This window comes from Pogonomyrmex barbatus, unplaced genomic scaffold (genome assembly GCF_055798465.1).
Source record: "Pogonomyrmex barbatus isolate J1 unplaced genomic scaffold, ASM5579846v1 scaffold1, whole genome shotgun sequence".
Lineage (NCBI taxonomy): Eukaryota > Metazoa > Arthropoda > Insecta > Hymenoptera > Formicidae > Pogonomyrmex > Pogonomyrmex barbatus.
In genome coordinates this window covers 3,560,377-3,582,171 of record NW_028297098.1, presented here as the reverse complement: position 1 = coordinate 3,582,171, position 21,795 = coordinate 3,560,377, and the positions used below count along the sequence as shown (strand labels likewise).

At 37.9% G+C, this 21,795-nt stretch overlaps 2 protein-coding genes across 2 annotated transcripts in view; both read left to right on the top strand.

The window, feature by feature from the left end:
• The first annotated feature begins 397 nt into the window (after positions 1–397).
• LOC105432503 (protein DPCD) lies at positions 398–2,512 on the top strand. Its single transcript, XM_025219676.2, has 4 exons — positions 398–592; positions 1,665–1,867; positions 1,981–2,214; positions 2,295–2,512. Exons 1-4 carry the CDS (start codon positions 529–531, stop codon positions 2,394–2,396), a joined length of 603 nt encoding a protein of 200 aa, XP_025075461.2. The 5' UTR covers positions 398–528; the 3' UTR covers positions 2,397–2,512.
• A 1,525-nt stretch (positions 2,513–4,037) lies between these two features.
• Positions 4,038–21,795, top strand: part of LOC105432504 (uncharacterized) — a 40,643-nt gene continuing 22,885 nt past the window's right edge. The window contains exons 1-4 of the mRNA XM_011647351.3: positions 4,038–4,197; positions 5,254–5,329; positions 20,721–20,752; positions 21,630–21,717. Of these exons, the coding sequence (XP_011645653.1) occupies positions 4,175–4,197; positions 5,254–5,329; positions 20,721–20,752; positions 21,630–21,717 (219 nt within the window). The 5' untranslated portion in view covers positions 4,038–4,174. The remainder of the gene's footprint in view (positions 4,198–5,253; positions 5,330–20,720; positions 20,753–21,629; positions 21,718–21,795) is intronic.

Sequence of the window (21,795 nt, the reverse complement as noted above, 5' to 3'; positions counted from 1 at the left end):
CGTCGATTTAAATTCGTTAGCGGGCGTTACAGTGGCTACGTTCCGATATTCACTGCCAGTATTGAAAATATATGGTTCAGATCACGTATATTATAGATTTTCAGTATTGGCAGTGAATATCGGAACGCAGCCAGTATCTATGATATTGTCCTCGGTTTGTTCAGCTATTCTCAGTCACTGTCAGGCATTCAGGTTCGGTGAAACCTAACTGCACCTAGCTGGAAATGACTCCAGACTCCAGAGCGGTGATGCGAATTCGAGCCCGAACACACCAGTGATTTTCCCCCTCCCCTGCACACAGAGACGCTTCGTCTATTCGTGAGCCTACGCGCCGACGCAGCACACGGATAGACGGAACGTCTCTGTGTGCAGGGGAGGGGGAAAATCACTGGTGTGTTCGAGCTCGAATTCGCATCACTGCTCTGGAGTTTATTTGTTCGATTAGTATTCACTCTCTTGTCTCTTTGGTATAAAGAAGTTCCTAGAAGAGGAAATTCATTCGCAAATTCATTCATTCAGTGTGTGAAAATGTCCTGTAACTCGTGGTTGAATATTATTCAAAATGCTATGAAAACTGCTGTTATTGAGGATGGTAAGAATAGAAGAATTCAAGAGTTTTATGATTTAATTAATTTTTGTTGATAGAACGTGGAAATGTCCGTTATAGGATGTCTGCGTTTAACCTAAAAATGTTTGATCGATAATAGAGTTGTGTATTTTTGTATATATAACGAACTTGAACAACTTGAACAAAATATTGTTGCATTATTGTGAAAACGTTATCAAATCACATGAAGTTATTAATTTTTTTCATATAGACTTTTTTTAAATTTATATTTCGCTTAAATTTATGCATAATTTATGCGAGTGGGTCAGCATAAATGATTTTGGAGATTAAATATTATTAAATATGTTAAAGTTGGAAACATGGAATAAAATTTTTTCATATGATGCTTTGTTTTTTCGATAATCAAATTTAAAAATTTATTGAATATATCTACACGTGCACTTTTCTCGAAAGTTCTCGAAAAAAAAATGGGTTTCATTCTGTTCCTTAGCTGAACTTCTTGCATCGTTTATCTTCCTTCCTTTTTTCCCTGGAGAGAAAAAAGAGAAAAGATAAACTGTGCAAAAAAATTCAGTTAAAAAGAACAAACCTATTATGCAATTAATACTGATTTATATTAATTTTAATGATTATGTTTATTAACATATATTTATTAATTGATAAATAGTTGAAATTGTTGATTCTATTATATAAAAATTATTGCTTGACGAATGAAAAAACTACTTGTTCATATATTTGTACAATTCTTTCTTTTAACTAGAAAGAATTTCCATTTTCTCTTTATTATATTATATTATTTGGATCTATTTGTACTATTTTATTATTCAAATTTTTCAAATTCGATTATCTCAGGAACAAAATATTATACAAAAAAAATTTTATTTTGACATTTCAGACATTGTAGACATTGTACATTTCAGACTTATTGTATATTGAATAATTTCTTGATTGTATTTTTCATTCTGATTTATCCTGTATATAAATTTATATTCTAATATTTTAAATTAGTGTATTTAATTGAAAAAGAATTTTATAAACTGCGCAATATTTCATTTAATGCAAAAAGTTATTTTATTGATTTTATATTGTTTTATAGGAAAGCGAAAAGTTCATTTTTTATTGGAAAATGGAAAAGAAATGGTAGAAGAATATAATTTAGATACAAATGTAGTAGTACGAAGAGCATGGAAAGCAAAAAATGGTTTCGGAACAAATATTGGATGGACAGTAGAAGTTGGAGATCCCGAAATTAAAGTGGATAATATAGAAATCTATGGAATACAAGAAAGTTCAAATGCTGTATGTTAATTTATGAATATTGAAATACTTAATTCAGATATAAATTTTTACGTAATATCTGTTAAGTGATATTTCTTATAATCAAATTGTATGTACTTTATTTTCTTTTGCAGCCAATTATTACAAGAAGAATTACAAAAACATCTCTGGAATGGCGAATTAGAAATTTGCCATATCCTGAAAGTGTCTATTCTGTTACCGCAGAACCCGATGATACTATGACAATACGCACGAGCAACAAAAAATACTTCAAAAAGATAAAGATTCCAGATCTTGAAAGGATTGGATTAAAACCAGAACAGCAAAGAATATCATTTCGGCATCAGTACAACACCTTAATTATTACAGTATGGAAGATGCTTCTTTGTACATCTTATTATTATATATCATTTATTCGTTATTTATTTATCTTCTTTTTTTATTTTAGTATAAAAAGCCTCCTCAACTTCTTGATGTAGAGAAGAAAATATTAACTACAGTCTTGCATCTGAACACAGATTCTAAGGATGTGCAATGTCCGACTAGTTAATAAAATAATTTAACATTATTAAATTATTAAATTTCTTGTATTTAATTGTATTTAATACATTTTTATTATTATAATTTATATGTAACAAATGCAATAGAAATTAATATTATTTGATACATATGAGTTTTTGTGATAAAAAAATTCTTCCTTTTAACTGATAAAAAATGATAATTATATCAAAAGTTCTAAATATATTAATATTAATTATGAAAAATAAAGCCAAAATTAAACGGATATTTAGTACTTTTTCTAATTTTAAAAATTTTTATTGATTCATTAAGGTTATCTGTATTGATGATCAGAAAAGAGAAAATACATGATAAGATTCTTGAAAAATACAAATAAATATAAAAAAATAGAATACTTTTTAGTGAAATAATATCTGTAATCTGTAAAACAGAGTAGATAAAATTAATCCAAAAAATCATTTCCTTTGCTTCAGTAGTTAATTAACTATATATTTAGAATTGAATTATGTTTTTGTTTTTAATTAGACAAGATTTCAATATTTTAATTTTATCAATTGCATATATTGTTTTATTTTCATATATTTTGTAAAATATTTTTTAACGCATGTTTTCTCTCAAAATTGTGGTAAAATAGATGAAAGTGTCGGGGACAAAGGTGATAGCGATAGAATGAGGATGATCCGAGGTCAGGAAATATGTCAGAAGACGAATAGTTTATTTAAAATACATCTGGTCTCTTCGGAAGCTTGCTGAGGACTGACTGTGTTGTTAGATGCGGGTACGCAGTTTTGCCCGCCTTCTTTCTTTTTTTTACAAACGATGTCGCCGACATCAATAGTCGCGATTTTGTTTATATAAAATATAAACAAAAGGAGTCGCGGCGAAATAAAACACAGCGGTCTGAATACGAGTTGTAGTTCGTCGCCTATAAAAGAGACTAAATATTTTTTTTATAAAAACTGTTTTACAAACATTTCGCGTATTAAAACTAACTTATTTCTTAAGGGGATATGCTTTACGAGAATTCTTGTCGGCTGTTCTAGATTAGTCAAATTGAGTTAAAATTAGGCCGTGTTAAACAACTTCAAATGTTCAGTGCGACTGTTACAAAAAAAGATAAAAGAATGTTTCCACTGCGCGTTAGAAATTTAACATTTATAAAGGTAAACTATTGGTATAATAATCTAACCCTTAACAAAAAAAAAGAAAGAAATATATTTTTAGGCTTTTTTTTTTAAGATTTCCATTCATGATACGTTCAGCATCATGATATATTTGTCTCTTATGAGAAACCCACTCTCGATTGAGCAAGAATGAACAAGTTCCTTGTATTTATTAACAGAAAAAATTAAAAGAAAAATTTCGAGAAGTACTTTATTTTATTACGTTTTTCCGCCGAAAAACTTTTATGTTAAAATTTTATGAGAAAGAAATCGTGAAGTATCGAGGATGTAACAAGAGTTAAAGTTAATCTACATTGGTAGAAAAATGAACAGTATAAAAATATATATTTATATATATATATTTATACGTAAACATATTAAAAAAAAGTTTAGAGTTATCTGATCGCGCGTTAGTTCTTCGTAATTCGTTTCTCTGATTTGTGTCGACTCCGCCGAGGTGCCGAGTCGCCGATCGCCGTTGCCGCCGCGCGTTGGAATCGAGAGATCGATCGATCTTTCTGCGTCGTCGATTCCGCGCGAGTGCGTCTGCTGTTGGCTATGTGCGTGTGCCGCTGAGTGACGGCGTATTGAGTTTTGAGTGTTATGTCGTTCTTTTCGCGGGAAGATCTCTGAGTGAAAGGCAAACATGACGAATTCGGTGCCGGACAGGTAAGCGAGTTTCCGTTTGTCGCGTGGGAAGGACCGCCGGGTGTTTCGCAACGGTCGCGAGCCGATCGTGCAACGCGGTCGCGAGTAGAATCGTGCCGTAACGAGGTTATGTGATACACCGAACATTCCGATGCTTTGATACGTCCCGTCGCTTAATAATACTGATCGTACGCGCTTGTTAATCCGAGGGACGAAGCGCAGTTTCCATTTATCTGACATGCCTCGATCCGACAGCGATGCGTCTGGATTCTGAGAAAGTAATCTGACGCTATTCACAGGAAGACGCGGCGGGGGGGGGGGAAGGGAGACAGCTGTCTTATCGATGGAACACGCGACGTGTTGTGCCGGTTCCCGCCTTTTTTCGAGAGATGGTGTTGCGCATTCTTGATCTTGCCGAATACTGAAACTCGATTCTGTTCGATTCGCGCGGTTATTTATCTATCTTCGATCGGATCTCACGGTTTTTTATATGTTATATAATAATTATTATGTTTTTAATTTCCTTAGTGATATGTTTTAACAAGCTCCATGAAGCAATTGATATAGATTAGAACAAATGCCGCGGAAAATAAGAAATGTTTATGAGAAATGTAATGCTTGAAATCATAAATATCGATCCAAATTTGGTTAATATCCATTTTTATCAGTGTTGATTAATTTTAATCTCAGTTTAATTTATTCTGTATCTTTCATTTTTCACAACTAAAAAAGGTAAAAGATAAAATAATCAAAATTAATTTATATTGTTAGAAATGGACATAATGCGATAGACATAAGACGATAATGCGAATGAAAAGGCATAAACAAAGTGAATATTTTAATATTTCAAATTCTTTCTTTCAATAAAAAATATTCAAATATTTCAATTTTTTTCTGTATGCATTTAGACACGTTTAGAGATATCTAAACCTGAATGGATGAATGAAAAGTTTTAAATTTAATTCATTAGTGTCCATGAGTGTTTTTTTATTTTTCCTGCTATAAAATTGATGTGAGGATTATTATTAATCCTGTAATTATTAACTATATAATTATAGATATTTCTGCATGTTTCAGATGGTTAGAGTACAAAGCTTTCGGCGACGTAATTAAAGGCACCAAAATCTTAGCGTTCAAAGTTCCACTAAAAGAGGTAAGTATTTTTGTAATTCAATATATGTCGCAAGAAAATAAATAATATTAATTTTTATTTGGATTTCACTATTAGCATATAAATTAAAAGAGAAAGACAAAATATTTTTCTGAATAAAATTGATTAAAATGAATAAAAAAAAGATAACAAATGATAAAATAATGCATTCCTCATATTCTAAAAATATTAATTTTTACATTAATATAATGTCATAAGTTATATAAATATAAAGTTATGTCACTTAACAATTTAATAAAATATTACTTAGCGATTTATCTGTTAGAAATATTTGTTACTTCTCATTTAATTTAAAATAATAAAATGCGTTTCGATTCTTCTCTGATTTATTTTGAAAAAAAAAAAAAAATCAGACATATATAATAATAATAATGCATTGTTTCCTTGCGAGACGCAGTCGCGGTTTGTTCGGGAAACAGAAATGGAAATCTTGTCTGCTGTCCTCCTCTCCCTCATGTTTTTCGATTCTCCTTTCCTGTGCTTCTCCTCGCATTAAATCAAAGATTCTCTTCGCGGGGGTCGTGGCGGCCGCATGGCAGATAAGATCGCGTCGGATTCTCGAAATGGACGACGCGGCAGGTACACGCGTCGTCGCTACGCCACGTGCGCGCGTGTATGAGTGCCTACACGCGCTCGCTCATCCGCCTGAACGCACGCACGCACGCATGCACGCACGCACGCACGCACGCACGCACGCACGCACGCACGCACGCACGCACGCACGCACGCACGCACGCACGCACGCACGCACGCACGCACGCACGCACGCACGCACGCACGCACGCACGCACGCACGCACGCACGCACGCACGCACGCACGCACGCACGCACGCACGCACGCACGCACGCACGCACGCATGCACGCACGCATGCATGCACGCATGAACGCACGCACACCTATACAGTTCGTGGGATCACGGCATGGATCCCCGTTAAATCGATGCGACGTCGGAGAACCGAAGGAAACGGGAGGATGGAGGCGGGAGAGCCGCGCGTTTATTCGTCTACTTCGGGGGGTGTAACGGGGGAGGGTGGGAAAGGGCAACGTCGCCGTCCTGAGATCTCGTATCGGCTGCGGCCAAATTGCCGTATTGTTGCGCGCGATGACCCCCGTTCGTAGATATAAACAAGTTTGATGTATGTGCGCTCCTTCAGCCGGTGCATATAGCCGCGGTATCGTCGGCTATGTCTTCTGATTAGATAGAAGACATACTTCAATATCGGCCATCGTAACGCAGACTAATTTATGTTTGATCGTTCATGCTGCGATTCATCACTTTTCATTGAAATCCTTGGAATTTGCCGAGAATAAAATTCCCATAGAAGGCGGAGGCAATAATGAATTCTATTCAGAATGTAATGATGAAATTTCCAATTCATCGCAAATGACGATATTACAATCAGGGTCGATCTCAATTTATCTTCTAATATATACCAATAATATAAAAAGTACTTCTTTACCGGAGATTATAAATACTTGAATTTCTGGAATAATTGAAGAAATATCAATTATATAAAATAAAATACCGAACAAAAAATATGTACAATAAGATAATTAATAGATTATTGGATTGTCAAATTATTACAAATTATAGTTCTTGCGTATTCTAATATACTTGAAAAGCTATGTGACTATAATCATGCTTCTTTATTTTACGATTTATTTACCTTATTTTTGAGTATAAAACAAAACATATAAGTACAACAAAAAGAAATTTGCATGTGATGAAAATGTTAACTAAGGGTGCAATCCACTTGGTGCTCCAAATGCTTCGAAGGATCTTTTGATTGGTAAATTCATAAATATTTTTTGTTATGATTGGTTAATCAAATGCTTCAAAGTATTTGTAGTAGCAAGTATCGCATTCTGCAAATACAATAGTACTTTTCTTATATTTTTAATATTTTTATTAAATAATACGTACGCAAATTTCGTGGATGCTAACTAAATCTATGTTCGTCTGAAAACGACACCTTGCATAAACATGAAAATATCGTTGACGTTGACGATATTTTTATTACCAAAAATAATAAGTCGAGATCACACGGTCACTTCCTGGTTATCGGCCTTTAAGGGCCACGCATACGCCATGTTGCATATGCTGATTATGGGCGGTGCGGCGCGTAGTCTCCTAATTGACGGCACAACAGTGCCCAGGTTTCACAGGACATAAAACACTTTTATATACCTTCGGCTCCGCGTCGAGATCTCATTAAAGCACGTAACGATAGTCCGCCTAATTGACCGCGCCGTGCTGGGCTACGATGGCGCACTCCTGATCGGCGTACTCGTCGAATCTCCCCGCTTATAACATAATCTCTCGCGCCGTCATGATTCTCGTTATCTCGTCGAAGGTACGATTAGACGAGCCATTTTTTATGGCAATTATCGTTAATGATAGTTTGTATGTTAATCAACGTTGAACAATTATCGATTAACATACCGCGACTGTAATGGCGATAGCTGGTGGATAACGATGGTAGTTTCCGATAATTTTCGTTGGAAGGAAGGCCATAACTCTTTATTCTATTTTCTTGTTGGCTCTTTACTGCAGAATTCATCGGGTGATATATGTTCATATGTGATTAATAAAAATATTTTTATCTTCAAAGATAAAATTGATAAGCGCGTGTGAATTTCATCGATGTTGGCCGATTGACGTTAACTTTAATCGCACGCCTCGAAAACTCGAGGGACTTGGCGCCATCCTTTCTTCAGCCGTAACATTCCCTGGATTTAATCGCGCAGAACAGTCGTGTCAAAAACCCGCGGGATTTGGGCGGCAAAATTAGCGATCCTAATTCGCCACACGATCGGAGGTGAGCAGCAACGTTCTTGATCCCCGTTTGTTCCGAGCTATTTAATTTTCGCCTAACTTGCGGCCCCCCTCCCCCCTCCCCCCCCGGAAACCGGTTTTTCTCGTCCACCGGCCGTTCTCGCGCGCGCAGGACAGTTGCAAATAAGTTTCGGCTCGCTGGGATCGCCCGCTATGCATATACGTTGCGCATGCATACGCAAAATAGGAGGGTGCCAGGGCTAATTGATTCTGGCGTCGCGGGCATTACATAAAACAAGTCGAAGCCGGGGCCCCGAATTGGACTCTGGGCTGATTGGGCCCGCTGCGGCGGTGGCGGCGACGGCGGCGGCTGCAACGGCGGCCGCGGGGGGCCACTCGTTAATAGGACCCTCAAAGGCCCAGTGCCAGCACCCATTCTCGGGCCTGCCTTGGCTCGCGCACGGCGAATGTTTCTTCATCATCTATAAGAACTTGTAACAAATATCGGCTCACACGAAACGTGATACGCTCTTCGCCGACGCCTCACCATAGGCTTTCTGTCTTCCTCTCATTCTTTTCTGATTGGGGAACGATGCTGATATACGGATTTAAGATGGCGTTAGTCATATGCTCTCGCTGGATGCGGCTCTTCGTGCAGAGTTGCCTTTCCTACGATGAATTATGGAAATGAGGAGAATTTTTTTTTATAAATAGCTTCCATTTTTCAAACTCAATTTAATATCAATTTTCAAATATAGTTTTTGCATTTTTCTTCATTTATCTTTACATAATAGTTATATGACCGAAGATAAAGTAAACTTAATAAGGAAAAACTGATTATGTATTTTGATTGATGTATGTTGATTGTATAGCTTTAACTTAATTTGATTAATTTTCGCCTGAAGTGTTTATTTTTTAGTAACAATATGCAAGTATATATATATATATATATATATATATTTGTATATATATTTTTATTAGATAATCGAAATATAAGATGAATAGATAGCTATCAAGTTTTCTCTTATTCTTTTCTCTTGAATGATAGCAGGGACTGCACATTTCGACCGACTATATTTTTTCCTTCTTTCTGAACTACAGCAATGTGGGCGATTTCTGCACGGTGGTAGAATATTAATTCGTGTCGAGAAGCTAGGGTAGGCCTTGCTCGAGAATAGATAGCGTCTCTTCGTGGGTGATATCTGTATTTCAACCCTCGAAAATCCTGAACATTGAGATCGTTATCGCATGAACTTCTCAGTTACACACGGACTACTCGCCCTCGTCATATAAGCAGTCGTGTCTTCGGAGAGAAGATGAATGGAGGGATTGATCATTTTGGATTTTAAATTTGCCTAACGTTTCCTAGAGGAATGTATCCTTCCAATGGTGCACTGTAGGGTAACGCATTTTGATTCACGCGGTATAATTCATTTTCTTTATCTGCAATTTAAATCAGCACGTTTCGAATATATCGTAAAATCGTGGCATCGAAATTATTTACAGAATTCTTACAGAATGTGACGTAAGATGCAACTATCGTGATATTTATTTATGATACAAAGTACAACTTTAATGTTATTTTGATTAAGGTACTTATCGAAATAAACGTGCAACATTTTTTATAGATATATATATTTCTGTTTTATATAGAAAAATGTATTTTTTAATTCTCGAAGCTTAATGAGATTTTTTTCTCGATGCTTGTTTGTTAGAATTTTACAGTATAGTTTTGATCGTACTCAAATATCCCATTGCCTTGTTTGATTAATTCCGTTATGATAACCTAGGAATGCAGGACCTTTTCCTAGATGACCCTTTCATCTCTCACAGCTTTTTTACCTGCACTGAAAAAAGTGCTGGACGCGCGAATGACGACGAAGACGGTCGATCGAAGTCGCTTCTGTGTCTCTTTTTGAAACGTAGCACTTCGCGTTACATTTCGAGGATATCGATTTCTTGCCCGACAGCACGCAGCAATCATTATTCACGCCTGCCACACATGATGTTTTTGCTAACATACCCATGTAGGATTAGCCGCAAACATTTTTTTCACATGTGATTTATGAGCAAACTCTTCGTGAACTTCATTGTATTCGTGTCACGGATTGGAGTCCTACGTCCTTCTGACTGACCCTCTCGTCTCCTTTTTTATGTCAAAATATTAAGTAACGACCCTCGACGATAGCAATCAGTTTGATCATTGTCGGAGATAATAAATTACGGCGTTGTGGCTTGTCGCAGACGCTAATCTCGCAGGTAAATAGCCGATTTCACGCGCGTTTCAATCGTCATTTTTTACGATCTCACGCAAATTTTATTGCGAATTTACGAAAGCGTGTATAACTTTTTTGACGATTTACCTCAGATTGACGTAATAAGCGCATTCAATACTCAATATATGTCATTACTATAAAATTTTTTATTTAACATTCGATATGCATGATGATTTTACCTTATTTTTAATTTAATAATTAAATGGATCTTATTCAGATGGTTCTGATATGACTTAACTTTTAATGAATTTGTAATTTGATTTTAAAGATTTTTCTTTGTAGCTTTTGATGTGCAAGATTATTTGATTAAACAGCATCTAGACATAGATTGATTTGTCGAAGAGACGCTTACCTTAACATTACGTCGTTTAATGATCCCCTCACGAATCTTTCATGTGAAAGATTACGGTAATTAATTCGGGACACGTCCTCGCATCACTATTACGTTTCCCATCGGCAATCGGCCGTGCACGGTCGTTAGATAAGCGGATTTATTGGCTCATCGAGGCGAAGCGAACGCGTGTTCTATGTTATTAGCAATGTTAAGTGTTTGTTTAACACTCGCCGAAGAGAGGTGGATCCGCGGGCGCCTCCTCATCTTCCCATAGCCATGCAGCATTTCACGAAAGGGATGAGCGGCGTGGCGGGAGGAAGAAGGAAGGCGATCGGGAGAAAGGGAGATCGGCGATTGTAATTTATGCCGAAGTTAGCGAGCAACTTCGATGACTTTGTAAAATATTACTGATCCCCGTTTCGAAGATCTTATCTAGATCCGACACCGCGTTCCGTTTCGTCGGAACGCCCCCCCCCCCTTCTTTTCTTCTCTTCTGCTCCTTCTCCTTCTTCATCATCCTCCTCTTTGCTCCCCTCTTCTTCGTCGTCGTCCTCCTCCTTGTTCCTGCTGTTCCTCTAGCAGCCTGGCGCCTCTAAAAGGGGTCGTCGTGCGTCACGCCGAGACCTACTGCGCCAGAACGACTTTGCTTTCGAAGTTCCGCCGATCGACACCGAAGAAAGCATATAAACATGTCATTTGTTGATGAAACTAGTTTTTATCCATGCCCGAGCATTGCGAAAGTGTTGAACATTTACTAAATTGGACGCTGCCGGTTATTTTATTTGTTATCGACACCCCGTTGTCTCGCGATCTAACATTGCCATACTCGGCGGTCCGATTTAAAATGACGTGATATTCGGAATCAGTATTTGTGCGCGATAGCTATTACATATCGATTTCCTTACTTTCGCGTTTTGTAGTGAAAAGAGAATATCCTAATAAGGATATCCAATGTTCAAATTTTATCTAACTTATATCAAGTGCAATTTAGCCATGGATCTGTCATATAAATTAATGAACGATCTACGTGCCATCGTAAATAAAAATTCATTACAAGTCGAATAATAGGTTTTGCAACAAGATTACAGATGCGGGTGAGAATTCTCACAGGTGTGGTTGCGTTGAAGGGAGTGATCGCGACGAAGGGAAACTCGACGTGCGGGACACTTTTGTCTCGTACCGTAGTGTCATGCCGTCCCATCCATCGCGGCTCATCAGATATGGTAGCTGGGCCACGGTCTATCTCTGCTAGATAAGATGGCGAGTGTCCATTTCGGGGGGTCCTCTCTTTCCGGGAAGCCCGCGGAGTAAAGGAGATCTCGCAGTAGCCAGCGTTATCTCCTTACCCGATCGTGTTTCGCCGTTCCTCTCATTTTGCGAGGCTTCGTTACGCGTAGATACTGCCCACTTATACACGTACGTGCACAGCGAGGCGGTGACGCGCGTAGTCGTAAAAAATCTGGAAGATATACTCGAACCGGTTGGGATATCTATGTCTAGTGCGGTTCTCCAACGGCTCATATAGCTTTTGATACGACTTAGCATATTTTTCAACTAGTGCCTTAAGGTGTATCCTTGACACAAATAATACTTACAGATTCCTAGTTTTATATTTACCAAGAAGAATCTATAGATATTTAATTCACAATTTAAGATAATCTCTTAAAGTCTAAGAATAAAAAAACGTAATTATCATTAGTTTCAATTTTATTTTTTTACAATTTAACTGTAGAAATATATTTAGACATATATTTATGTGTAGAATAATGAATTATGATTCTGTGCTGGTATATTTTATTTCTTTTTTTTCGTTGGTACCATCCTTTATTTGGTTCGAGTTAAAATTTACGATTCTTTTATGTAGATTTATGATACATGAAAAGAAATCTCCACTAAATTTGGAGTATTATATAATTTTATTGCGCTGATTATATAAAGTCACTCGTTTATAAACAAGATTTTGGAAATATTGAGATTGTTGAATTGTTTAATATAAATTTTGTTAAGTATATGTTAAATGTATTTGTTAAATTTTTTATACTAAATTTTATAAAAATTTACAAAACATTCTGTTTACTTGATATATACTGCGATATAATTTTTGAAGAATGTTTCTTATATTGATGAGCAAAGTGTGATGGCTGTTTTGTTTTCAAGTGTTACATAGTATTTTACGTGACGGTAAAGAGAAAACGAGCAAATATCGAAGATAGTTGAAATTTTTTTTAACTATAGTATTGAAACATAAGGACCATTCCTCGGTACTACTTTTAATATGAGTACAGAAAATAATGTGAACCGCGAATGTTCCGCGGGAAGTTTGCACAGAGCGATGAGGATCGTTGAGGAGGCAATAGTATTACTTTTCCTTTATTTCCTGACTAATAGCCCCCTTCCCGAGTTATCCCGATTTTGCCTGCTACATTTCTTTTTTTCCGTCGATTTCTCCCATTCCATATCCAACGTCATTATACGTGACGAAGTGCAGCATCTACTTGGATTGTATTGCGCGAGCTGAAGAAGAAGGAGGCAAAGGAAACTAGAAAGAGAGACTGAGGTAGGAGGCGAGAAGGGGGCGAGATGAAAAAAGAGAGATTGAGAGGATGAAAGGAAACGAACGATTGTGGATTTGCCGGTGGTTTGGATGCCACGGCTTGCTTCGGTCCGAGAGACGCGGCGCTGGCTTTATGCTTCTGGTACATAAATTTTCTGTGAATGGCGCGCGTATGAGCCCGGCGCCCACCGTTCTGTGTCCTAACTTATCCCCGCTATCGTCACCCTTCCCCGCGTCGTCGAGATTTTCCCGATCTTCCGTGTCGCTAGTTTTTCTTTCTCTTCTCTGCTCTCCCCCTTTCCCTTCCCCTCAGTTTTCGTGCAAGCTCCTTTAGATCCGCTCTATCCTGGTGGTCGGAGGCCCGCTTCCCTCTGCCAAATCGCTCGTCTGTATACGAGAGCGATCACCGGACGCGAGGATGACACGTGAAGAAATTTCCGAATTTATTGGCCCCGCAGCCGCCTCCCACCGGTTCTGTTGCACCGACGATTAGTTCCAACGTTCTCGAGAAAAAGGCACAGCATGGTGGCAGCCGGTGCTTATGTCCTATAAATCTTCACATAACCGGTGTGTTGAATCTATCGGGGGGGGGGGGACCGTGCGATTGGTTACGCGCGTTATGGAGCAATATCGGAGGGATTATTTGTTTAGCCGCGACGATCCGCGGTATCCATCGGTCGCGATCTGTTTCCGTTTGCGCACGAATGAATTTCATGGTAACGCACGATTTGGCAAAAAGCATCGAGGCATGGTGGATGATGGAGAAAAAGAGGGAGATACGGGATAAGTCAACTGCGAATGGATGTGTCTTGAGGGGTGGGGGGGGGGTGGTCGGGCACCGACGGCGCCATCAGCAGCAGCTGCGGACCTTAAGATCTTCGGGAAATCTTCTTACCTTTCCTTTTCGAGAAACTGACGAGGCGGGGTCGCGCCAAGGCAAGAAACAAACATTTGTTTAAACGATCCCGACAAGTCACGGCCGTAAATACCTGCGGGTCGTTAATCTTGTCTTCGGTCGCGCCGGTCGTTCGTTAATGTATAATGTATTCTCACCCCTGTAGCTAAAACAATCAATTCGTTGAAAGTGCTGGCACTCCGACGCGGCTCTTTCCTTCAGAGTCATAATCTGAGCGCAGAAAAGAAAGAGGGAGGGAGAAAGAGCGGAGGGAGAAACAGTGTCGATAGAGGCAAAAAGCTGTCGAGATTTTGTCTCGAGAAATAGTGATATCATCGGCGATTCGATGCGACTTCACGAGCATCGTTACAAGTTTCCGCGGTATGCTTCGTCCGTAAGAATTTTGTAATAAAAGCGACGTTCGATCCTGTCTGGGAAATGCCAATGTCGATATAAGTCATTTCGGCCGTTTGCTGTAACTGCGCCGTGAATACCGGAAGCCCGACGTCGCAAAATGATGGCACGCAACCGTGGCTTTGGAGAGTCTACTAGGACTCCATTCGGTGCTACCCACACGAAAGCGTTATAACATTCTTCTGCAATAATATCCTCCCACCTCCCCGCCCCCCATCCCATATAATATCCTCTAATGCACGTCGACGGCATCACGATTGCTGCAAAAGAGGGGCGTATATCGTGTCGATATTCTTGTGGGAAATGGGTTATATCGATTTTTTTATTAATCGTGTGTGATCTATTCAATTTGTATTATTCTTAAATTTGCGATACATTTCCTAGCGACTCTACGAAAAATTTATGATTGATATTATATTTAATAATTTGCAATTTTAATGTAATTTACATTCTCCGTAATATAAGTATAGAACAACATATAAAGTTTCAGTAAATCAATTTCTCTAAAAGATAAAGATATGGATGCAATAAGAATTTTTTCCTTCCAGAGTTTATGACATAATTTTAATTGTCAGAAGTTAAAACGAGTTAAAAGTCTAATAAATTAAAGAAGGAAGGAAATAAGAGAGTTTAGATTATATATTAGATTATTGTCTGTTCAGATTTAATAGTATCATAAGTCTATACTCCAGTCTACGCTCATAATAAAACATGACGATAGATTGCAAATATTCATTAGCTTGCCGAACGTCTCACAAATAGATCGTCATTCATTCACACAAGATTCATTGTAATTACTTGTCTAGAGTCTAGTATCGTTCCTATCGATCTGGCGTATAAATATTTCGATCTCACGGCATCGTTTTTGCATGCGTTCTCTCGTACGTCACAGCCGACGACGGACCACCGGCGACAACCCGGGGAACAAATTCGGAGAACAAATTCGTGATTCGTCGGCAAACGTGGAGGATCGCAATTCTCTCCGTCCGCCGGGTTACGAATAAGGAGAGGCCGGACCCCCCGGGGTGCGCGGACCGCCCCGAAAATATTTTTAATTTTATTACGGCCTGTAATATGGAAATTCTACGGTCGCGGTTATCAGGTGTGAATTGAATTATAGCGACTGCCGGCGCGGCCCTATTATTTATACATGCTCGGGAAACACGTTCTCGCTTTCGCCGTGCTGTGCCGAGCGTCGACGATAGCCGGTGATAGGAGACACGCGGCGCGCGGATGGTAGTCTATAAAGCCACGTGTCGGAGCGGTACTAATTCGTTATCCACACAGAATGGCGAGGCTAACGCCGCCAGGCTATCGGCGCGGTAATACGACGTCCGTAATCAATTTCTAGACGCTTGCAGTATTCACGTTAAGGGAATAAGCCTTGACGTCCATACAAACGATTCACTTTCTCTCTTTGCTCCCTGTCTCTCGGAGAGAATTTTGCCACCTTTTTGGCCGAAGTTATTTTATCAATCTTTCTTCACATCGACATGCGCGATTTCATTCACGGCTCTTTACTATGTGTTACTATGTGTTTTAAAATTTTTTTTATGTAAAATTCAGAAGTACTTTTGTGATACTTTGTATTTTACCGCCGTATTTTAATGATTGATGATATCTTTTGAAATCCCGCTAATGGTTAATTCGTCGGGCACAATGGGGTGTGGTCGCTAATCGACATTGTATCAACTTTAGAGCCTTTCGGAAATCGGGAAACCGTAGAAATGGTATAGAATATCGAAAGGTGTGATTATTATTACAGAAAATGTTCGGACAGAGAATCAATTTTCTATAGACTCTCGCGAAGGTATTCTGCTTTTAAAATAGTTTGTCTACTACTCACGTTAGAAGCGAAGATTGATGAATCCACGTTTCATTTATTATCAAACATTATATGCATCTAAAATTACTTCTGACGTGTTAAGAAATATTTTGTTAGCTAAATATTCTGTTAGCTGAAGAAGATAATTAAAAGTAGAAAAATAAGTTTGAGGTCAGAACGACAAATTAGCAATTATAAAACTGACGTCTAATTACATCATAAATCTGAATTTAATTTCTAGTTTTGAGGATGCAGAGAGTCTTTTGTCTTTTATCTTTGAATCTCTAGCGAATCTTTAATGTTCTTTGAGCTTGTTTGCAGTTGTGCTCTCTTAGCGATCTCTTAGCGATTATTAAGAAGTCATTGATGACACGTTGTATGTTCGTACATGTCTTCTATTCGCATAGGTGACCCATTTCAGATCGTTTCGAATTTTCTGCCAAAGGAAGTAAGTGGATATGAATAACGTCGCGCGTATATCAGCTCGAAATGGTCATATAGCAGTCTATATGACTTTCCTGCGCGACTCTATATGAACACGTAGATATGTCGCTTGCTCTCTCATGCGGTAAAATGTTCCTCTCGTAGGTCATCATCAGTTTCCTTTTTTTCTTTCTAAGTTTTGTTTACAGCGAATCTATATTTTCTTATTTTAGATAATTCATTCGATAATTCTTTTTGTAATAATTAATAAAATGATATTTTTAAATTCAGGCAATATATAAATAGAGTTTATATAATTTAAATATTTGTTCTTAGAAATTTTTTTAAGTTAATTGGTAACATTAATTATTGCAATTTCTATTTATAAATATTAAAAAATTGCTTTTAGATATGATCTTTAAATAGTATTACAAAATGGAAAATTTTTTTACTAGTATAAAATTATTAAATTTTGTATTCTGAGAGATTACATTACATATTTCGAAATAGCACTGTGATTCTCACAGTCAGCACACAATAAATTTTGAACAATACTTTTTTATGAAGATAATTTCGAAGGACAATGAATGAACGTATTAAGCGAGACACAATTTTTGGACAAAGCTTGATTCTGCCTAGGTCGCTCTTCACATTTGTCTATTCAGGGAAATTGGAGTTTACGAGCGATTCAAGAGGTAACCTAGTGACACGTCGAATTTGACGACGTTTCGCTTATTTCTATTACGAGAGTGCTCTTGTTCGTTCGCCATTGTTCGCATCGACCTTTGAATTGCTGTGCCGTCCTACTTTGCTTTAGACCAATTTTGCTTCACTAATTTACGATTCATTGTATCTTTTTGAAAGGCACGAGGATTATTTAAGGCATTAGCAGTTTATTTTTACGAAATCAATATCCCATTTTCAGAATTTTTATATAAATGATGATCTTATCTAAATGAATCTTATCTAAATAATTTTTATTTAGATTTAAGTAACTTTTAATTTTATTGATAATTTTATTTATTCTAGCTTAAATTATGACTTTAAAATTTAAATATAAAAAGAAAAATATCTTTACTTTTCTATATTTTTTATGAAAATATACAATTATATATATTTATGTATGTAGGTAATTATTCTAACAATTTTCGTTCGCAACAAATTTCGTTCGTATTTATTAAAAAATTTAATTGTTTTTAATACGCTGAATTTTTAAGACCCTTTGTACCGAAGTTCTCACGCCAATTTCGTCGAGATTACGCCGTCGATTTCGGATAACCAAGCCAGGATCTTGAAAATATTACGACCCACTCGATACAAAGGCGTGGAAGCTCACCCCCTCGTAAATATTTCCAATAAATATCATCGATACCTACCGTTGACCAACGCCTACGTCGCGCACGGAGATCGCACTTTTTCGATAGCTTTGTACCGCGTTGCATTTGATCAACACTCATTCTTGCAAATATTTATAGCTTATGGAAATTCTTCATTGTATAACGACATATATAGTTTTATATATTAATGGAAATATTATTTTGATATGCTTTCTGATAAATACAATTTTCTCTGTTATTTTACTTAATAAACCTCTACAGTTTTTATTCAGGTTTAAATCTTTTACTAAGACGCGCATATTTTGCAGGGCTGGCTAAATTCGTCGGCGAATAAAGCTTCGTTTTAGAGGCTTATTGTACGTCCTTTAAAAACTAAAGTTATTTTGCTTGATTTTTCAAGAAAGGTAAGCTTTTTTCTCTTATTTAATTCATCGATATTTCATGTAAGAAATTATTATAAATCATTTTTCAAATATTTTTCTCGAAGTAAAAAATTTGGCTACTACAGAATACAATAGAAGCACGAGAAATAATATTTGATTCCGAATCTTGTATGTAAAGTTATTTTACATAGAAACAAGTGATTTTAAGGTCGATGGCTTTTGCGATACCAGAGTGAAAATTTTGATTTTCTTGGAAGATATAGCAGGAAACCGACGCGCGACGGATGCTGTGCGCGAACTCGTGCGAACCGTCAGGAAGATTCACAATGCAGGCACGGTCCGATAATCCTGATTTAGACGGGCCCATATATTAGACTAAGGGTCGTGAAATTGAATGGTGGAATCAGCGGAGAGAGCAATCCGGCTGTCAACCGCGAAGAACGGAGTATATCGTGCGAAAAATAAACTGCTTCTGGGCGCGAGCGGGGTTAGTAAATTTCGCAGGTGGTCCAAAGCTACCTGCATCCTCTATCCTTCTCCTTTCTGCTCTTCTCCTTTTTCATTCCCGTTCTCTTTCTCTCTCGTCGACTTTCTCTGTCTTCTCCGTTCGTCGCGATTCACGTTCCCGATCTTTCCATCGAGGAGTGCCGCGAATGTCCTCTCCCGAGAAGGCTCGTAAATCCTTGCATTTACCTCGCGCCTTCTGTCCTTACTTGGAGCGTAAATACGCGAATCTCGACTCGTCAAAGGCGAGGCGCACGCTGGCATTCGCCAGACACGATTGCATCGTAGCATTGTTTGTCGTGAATTTTTAATCTTACATCCTTACATCATACGCACCATACACAATTATTGAATTGTTAATGTTATAGCCCTGCTACCGTTACCATTGTTGTAATACTGAAAAGACTGAAAGTAGCGTTAATTACATTTTTTTTTAAAAAAAGCAAGAAATTATGTTGAATTAAAAGCAGAAATATATATTGAACGGCATTCGATTGATTGTTATTATATTTAAAAAATATAGGGAAATATTTTATATTTTATAATGTATGTAAGTACATATTACTGTACATATTACTGAATATGTCATATTTATTATGAAATCGCGAAGAATTCAAGATGTGAAACGAAACGAACAGCAAGTGCATCCATAAACAGGATAAGGAAATATCTCACGCCTAGTCAATGTCGGATTATTACGTTCGGATACAAAAGCTATAAGTCCGTTATTAATGCGACCGATACTCATTCCGTACTCATCTGTAGATACGATCTCTCCGCCCAGCCAATCGGATAGCTACGTCTAAACCCGTAATTACCATTAGCCCACCCATAGCGGGTGCGACGGTACAAGCGATACAACTAACGAAAGTTTCAATTTACCTTGCACCTAGTATACGCCTGTTAATCTAAACTAAGCGTGTAAATAGTACGTGTCATATTATCTTTTCTCTGAACTTGCAGAACTATTCAGGTGAATTTTTATACATTCCAAAAAATCTAACAGCTTAATTCTTTCTTCCGTTGAAATTTTAATTTTTATTAAATTTTTTTACGATATCTTTAAGTAGAATGGATTGCCTAACTGTACATCTTCTTCGATTTAATTGCTACGAATAATTTTCGTAAAAATTCACAAAATTGCTATAACGATACCAATATCGACGAGATAAAATCAGCAAATTACGTGTCTTCGATATCGACGTTCTCCCTATCGAGGAGTACCGGTATTACAACCATCGAGTCATCGTGCCCGTGGCAGGAGCGTGCCTTTGGGATTTCTCACCGGTGTTCAACCACCGACGTTGTATCGTTATTGAACATGAAACTCGAGTCAATCAATCATTTCCTTAGTGATACGCGACCCGTGATCGCGGCGCGCGATCGTCTCGTGCGGCCTATTAAGCTCGCGCTATTAATTAACCAGAAATAGAGGATGACTTGCGGTATCGCGTACATACATGCATCTGCGCAGGTCCCACGGGATGAAGGTATGCGGCGGTGGTAATCATCGCCGAGATGAAGTCGTTTAGAGAGATGCCGTTTAAAGTTTTGTCCGAAACACTGTGTAGTCGTGGCTGCCGCTAAAGACTATTAATTATTTCTCGCTGCGTTTCCCTGATGATGAGCGTTGTTTTCTTTTTTGTTTCAGGCCATAGCCAGGAATCTGCAGCCAGAGCAAAAGTGAGTATCAGTGAGTGACTTGTCGTTTCGGACACCTCTCGTGTAAACACCATAGCCGATCGCCTCTGTTTCATTCCGCAAATATCTGTGCCGTTTACGGTACAGAATTTCTCTCCTTGCAGACAGGAGATGATGCATGAGCGTACTAAAACACATTAAGGAGATCGACGAAGTGGTGTCGCATCCCCACGGTAACCGAAACAACCGCGGATGCGCAAAAAGAGATAGTAAAAAAAAAAAGGATATTAATCGTTTGTCAATAAATCGTGAAAACTATAGCAATGATTATAATGGTGCGCTCGAAGACGTGATACTTCTCACTTGGTTAGTTACATAAATCTGCCGAGTCACATTAACTCGCCGCTAATAGCTTTTAAATCGGCTAGTATCCTAATAAATTTTACAAGCTTTTTTTTTTTAATAACATCTCAGCGCGAACACGAGCGAGGGTTGTTTATTTATGGGGAATCGTTCGTTCGAGGGATAGCATGGCCGCGCTCGTTTCCGTATCTAGGCACGCATTCACTCACGCACGCACGCACGCATGCACGCATGCACCTGGTACGTCTCTCAGGTTTTGATATATCGAAAGGGATGGTGAAACTATTTGGGCCGACACCCCCGCCTAATCTGGACCCTTTTGCTTGGAACCTCAGATTTCTTGCTTTCCTTAATATATCATCCAGTCGTACAGATCGCACCCCTCGAGAGGAATCTTTCCGTGTATACCATCTTAACTGACTAAATTCTTCTATCTCTCTTCTACGTCTATGAGCGAAGAAAGGCGTTTTGTGATTCAAGCGATTTTGCGAGCGATCAATAAATCGAAACGCTACTCAGCGCGCACATTATAATACGGCCATGTCCGTTGTTACAGATTTACTACGGCGATATTGCTGCAACAGTTTCCTCATCTCAAGTATATCGTCGATTTGACCAATACATGTCGCTACTATGATAAAAAGGTAAGGGGCATAAAATCTAAACTTGAATTTAGCATAGCCGAACGATTGATTTTTGACTTGTGAATGATGGTAGTCACA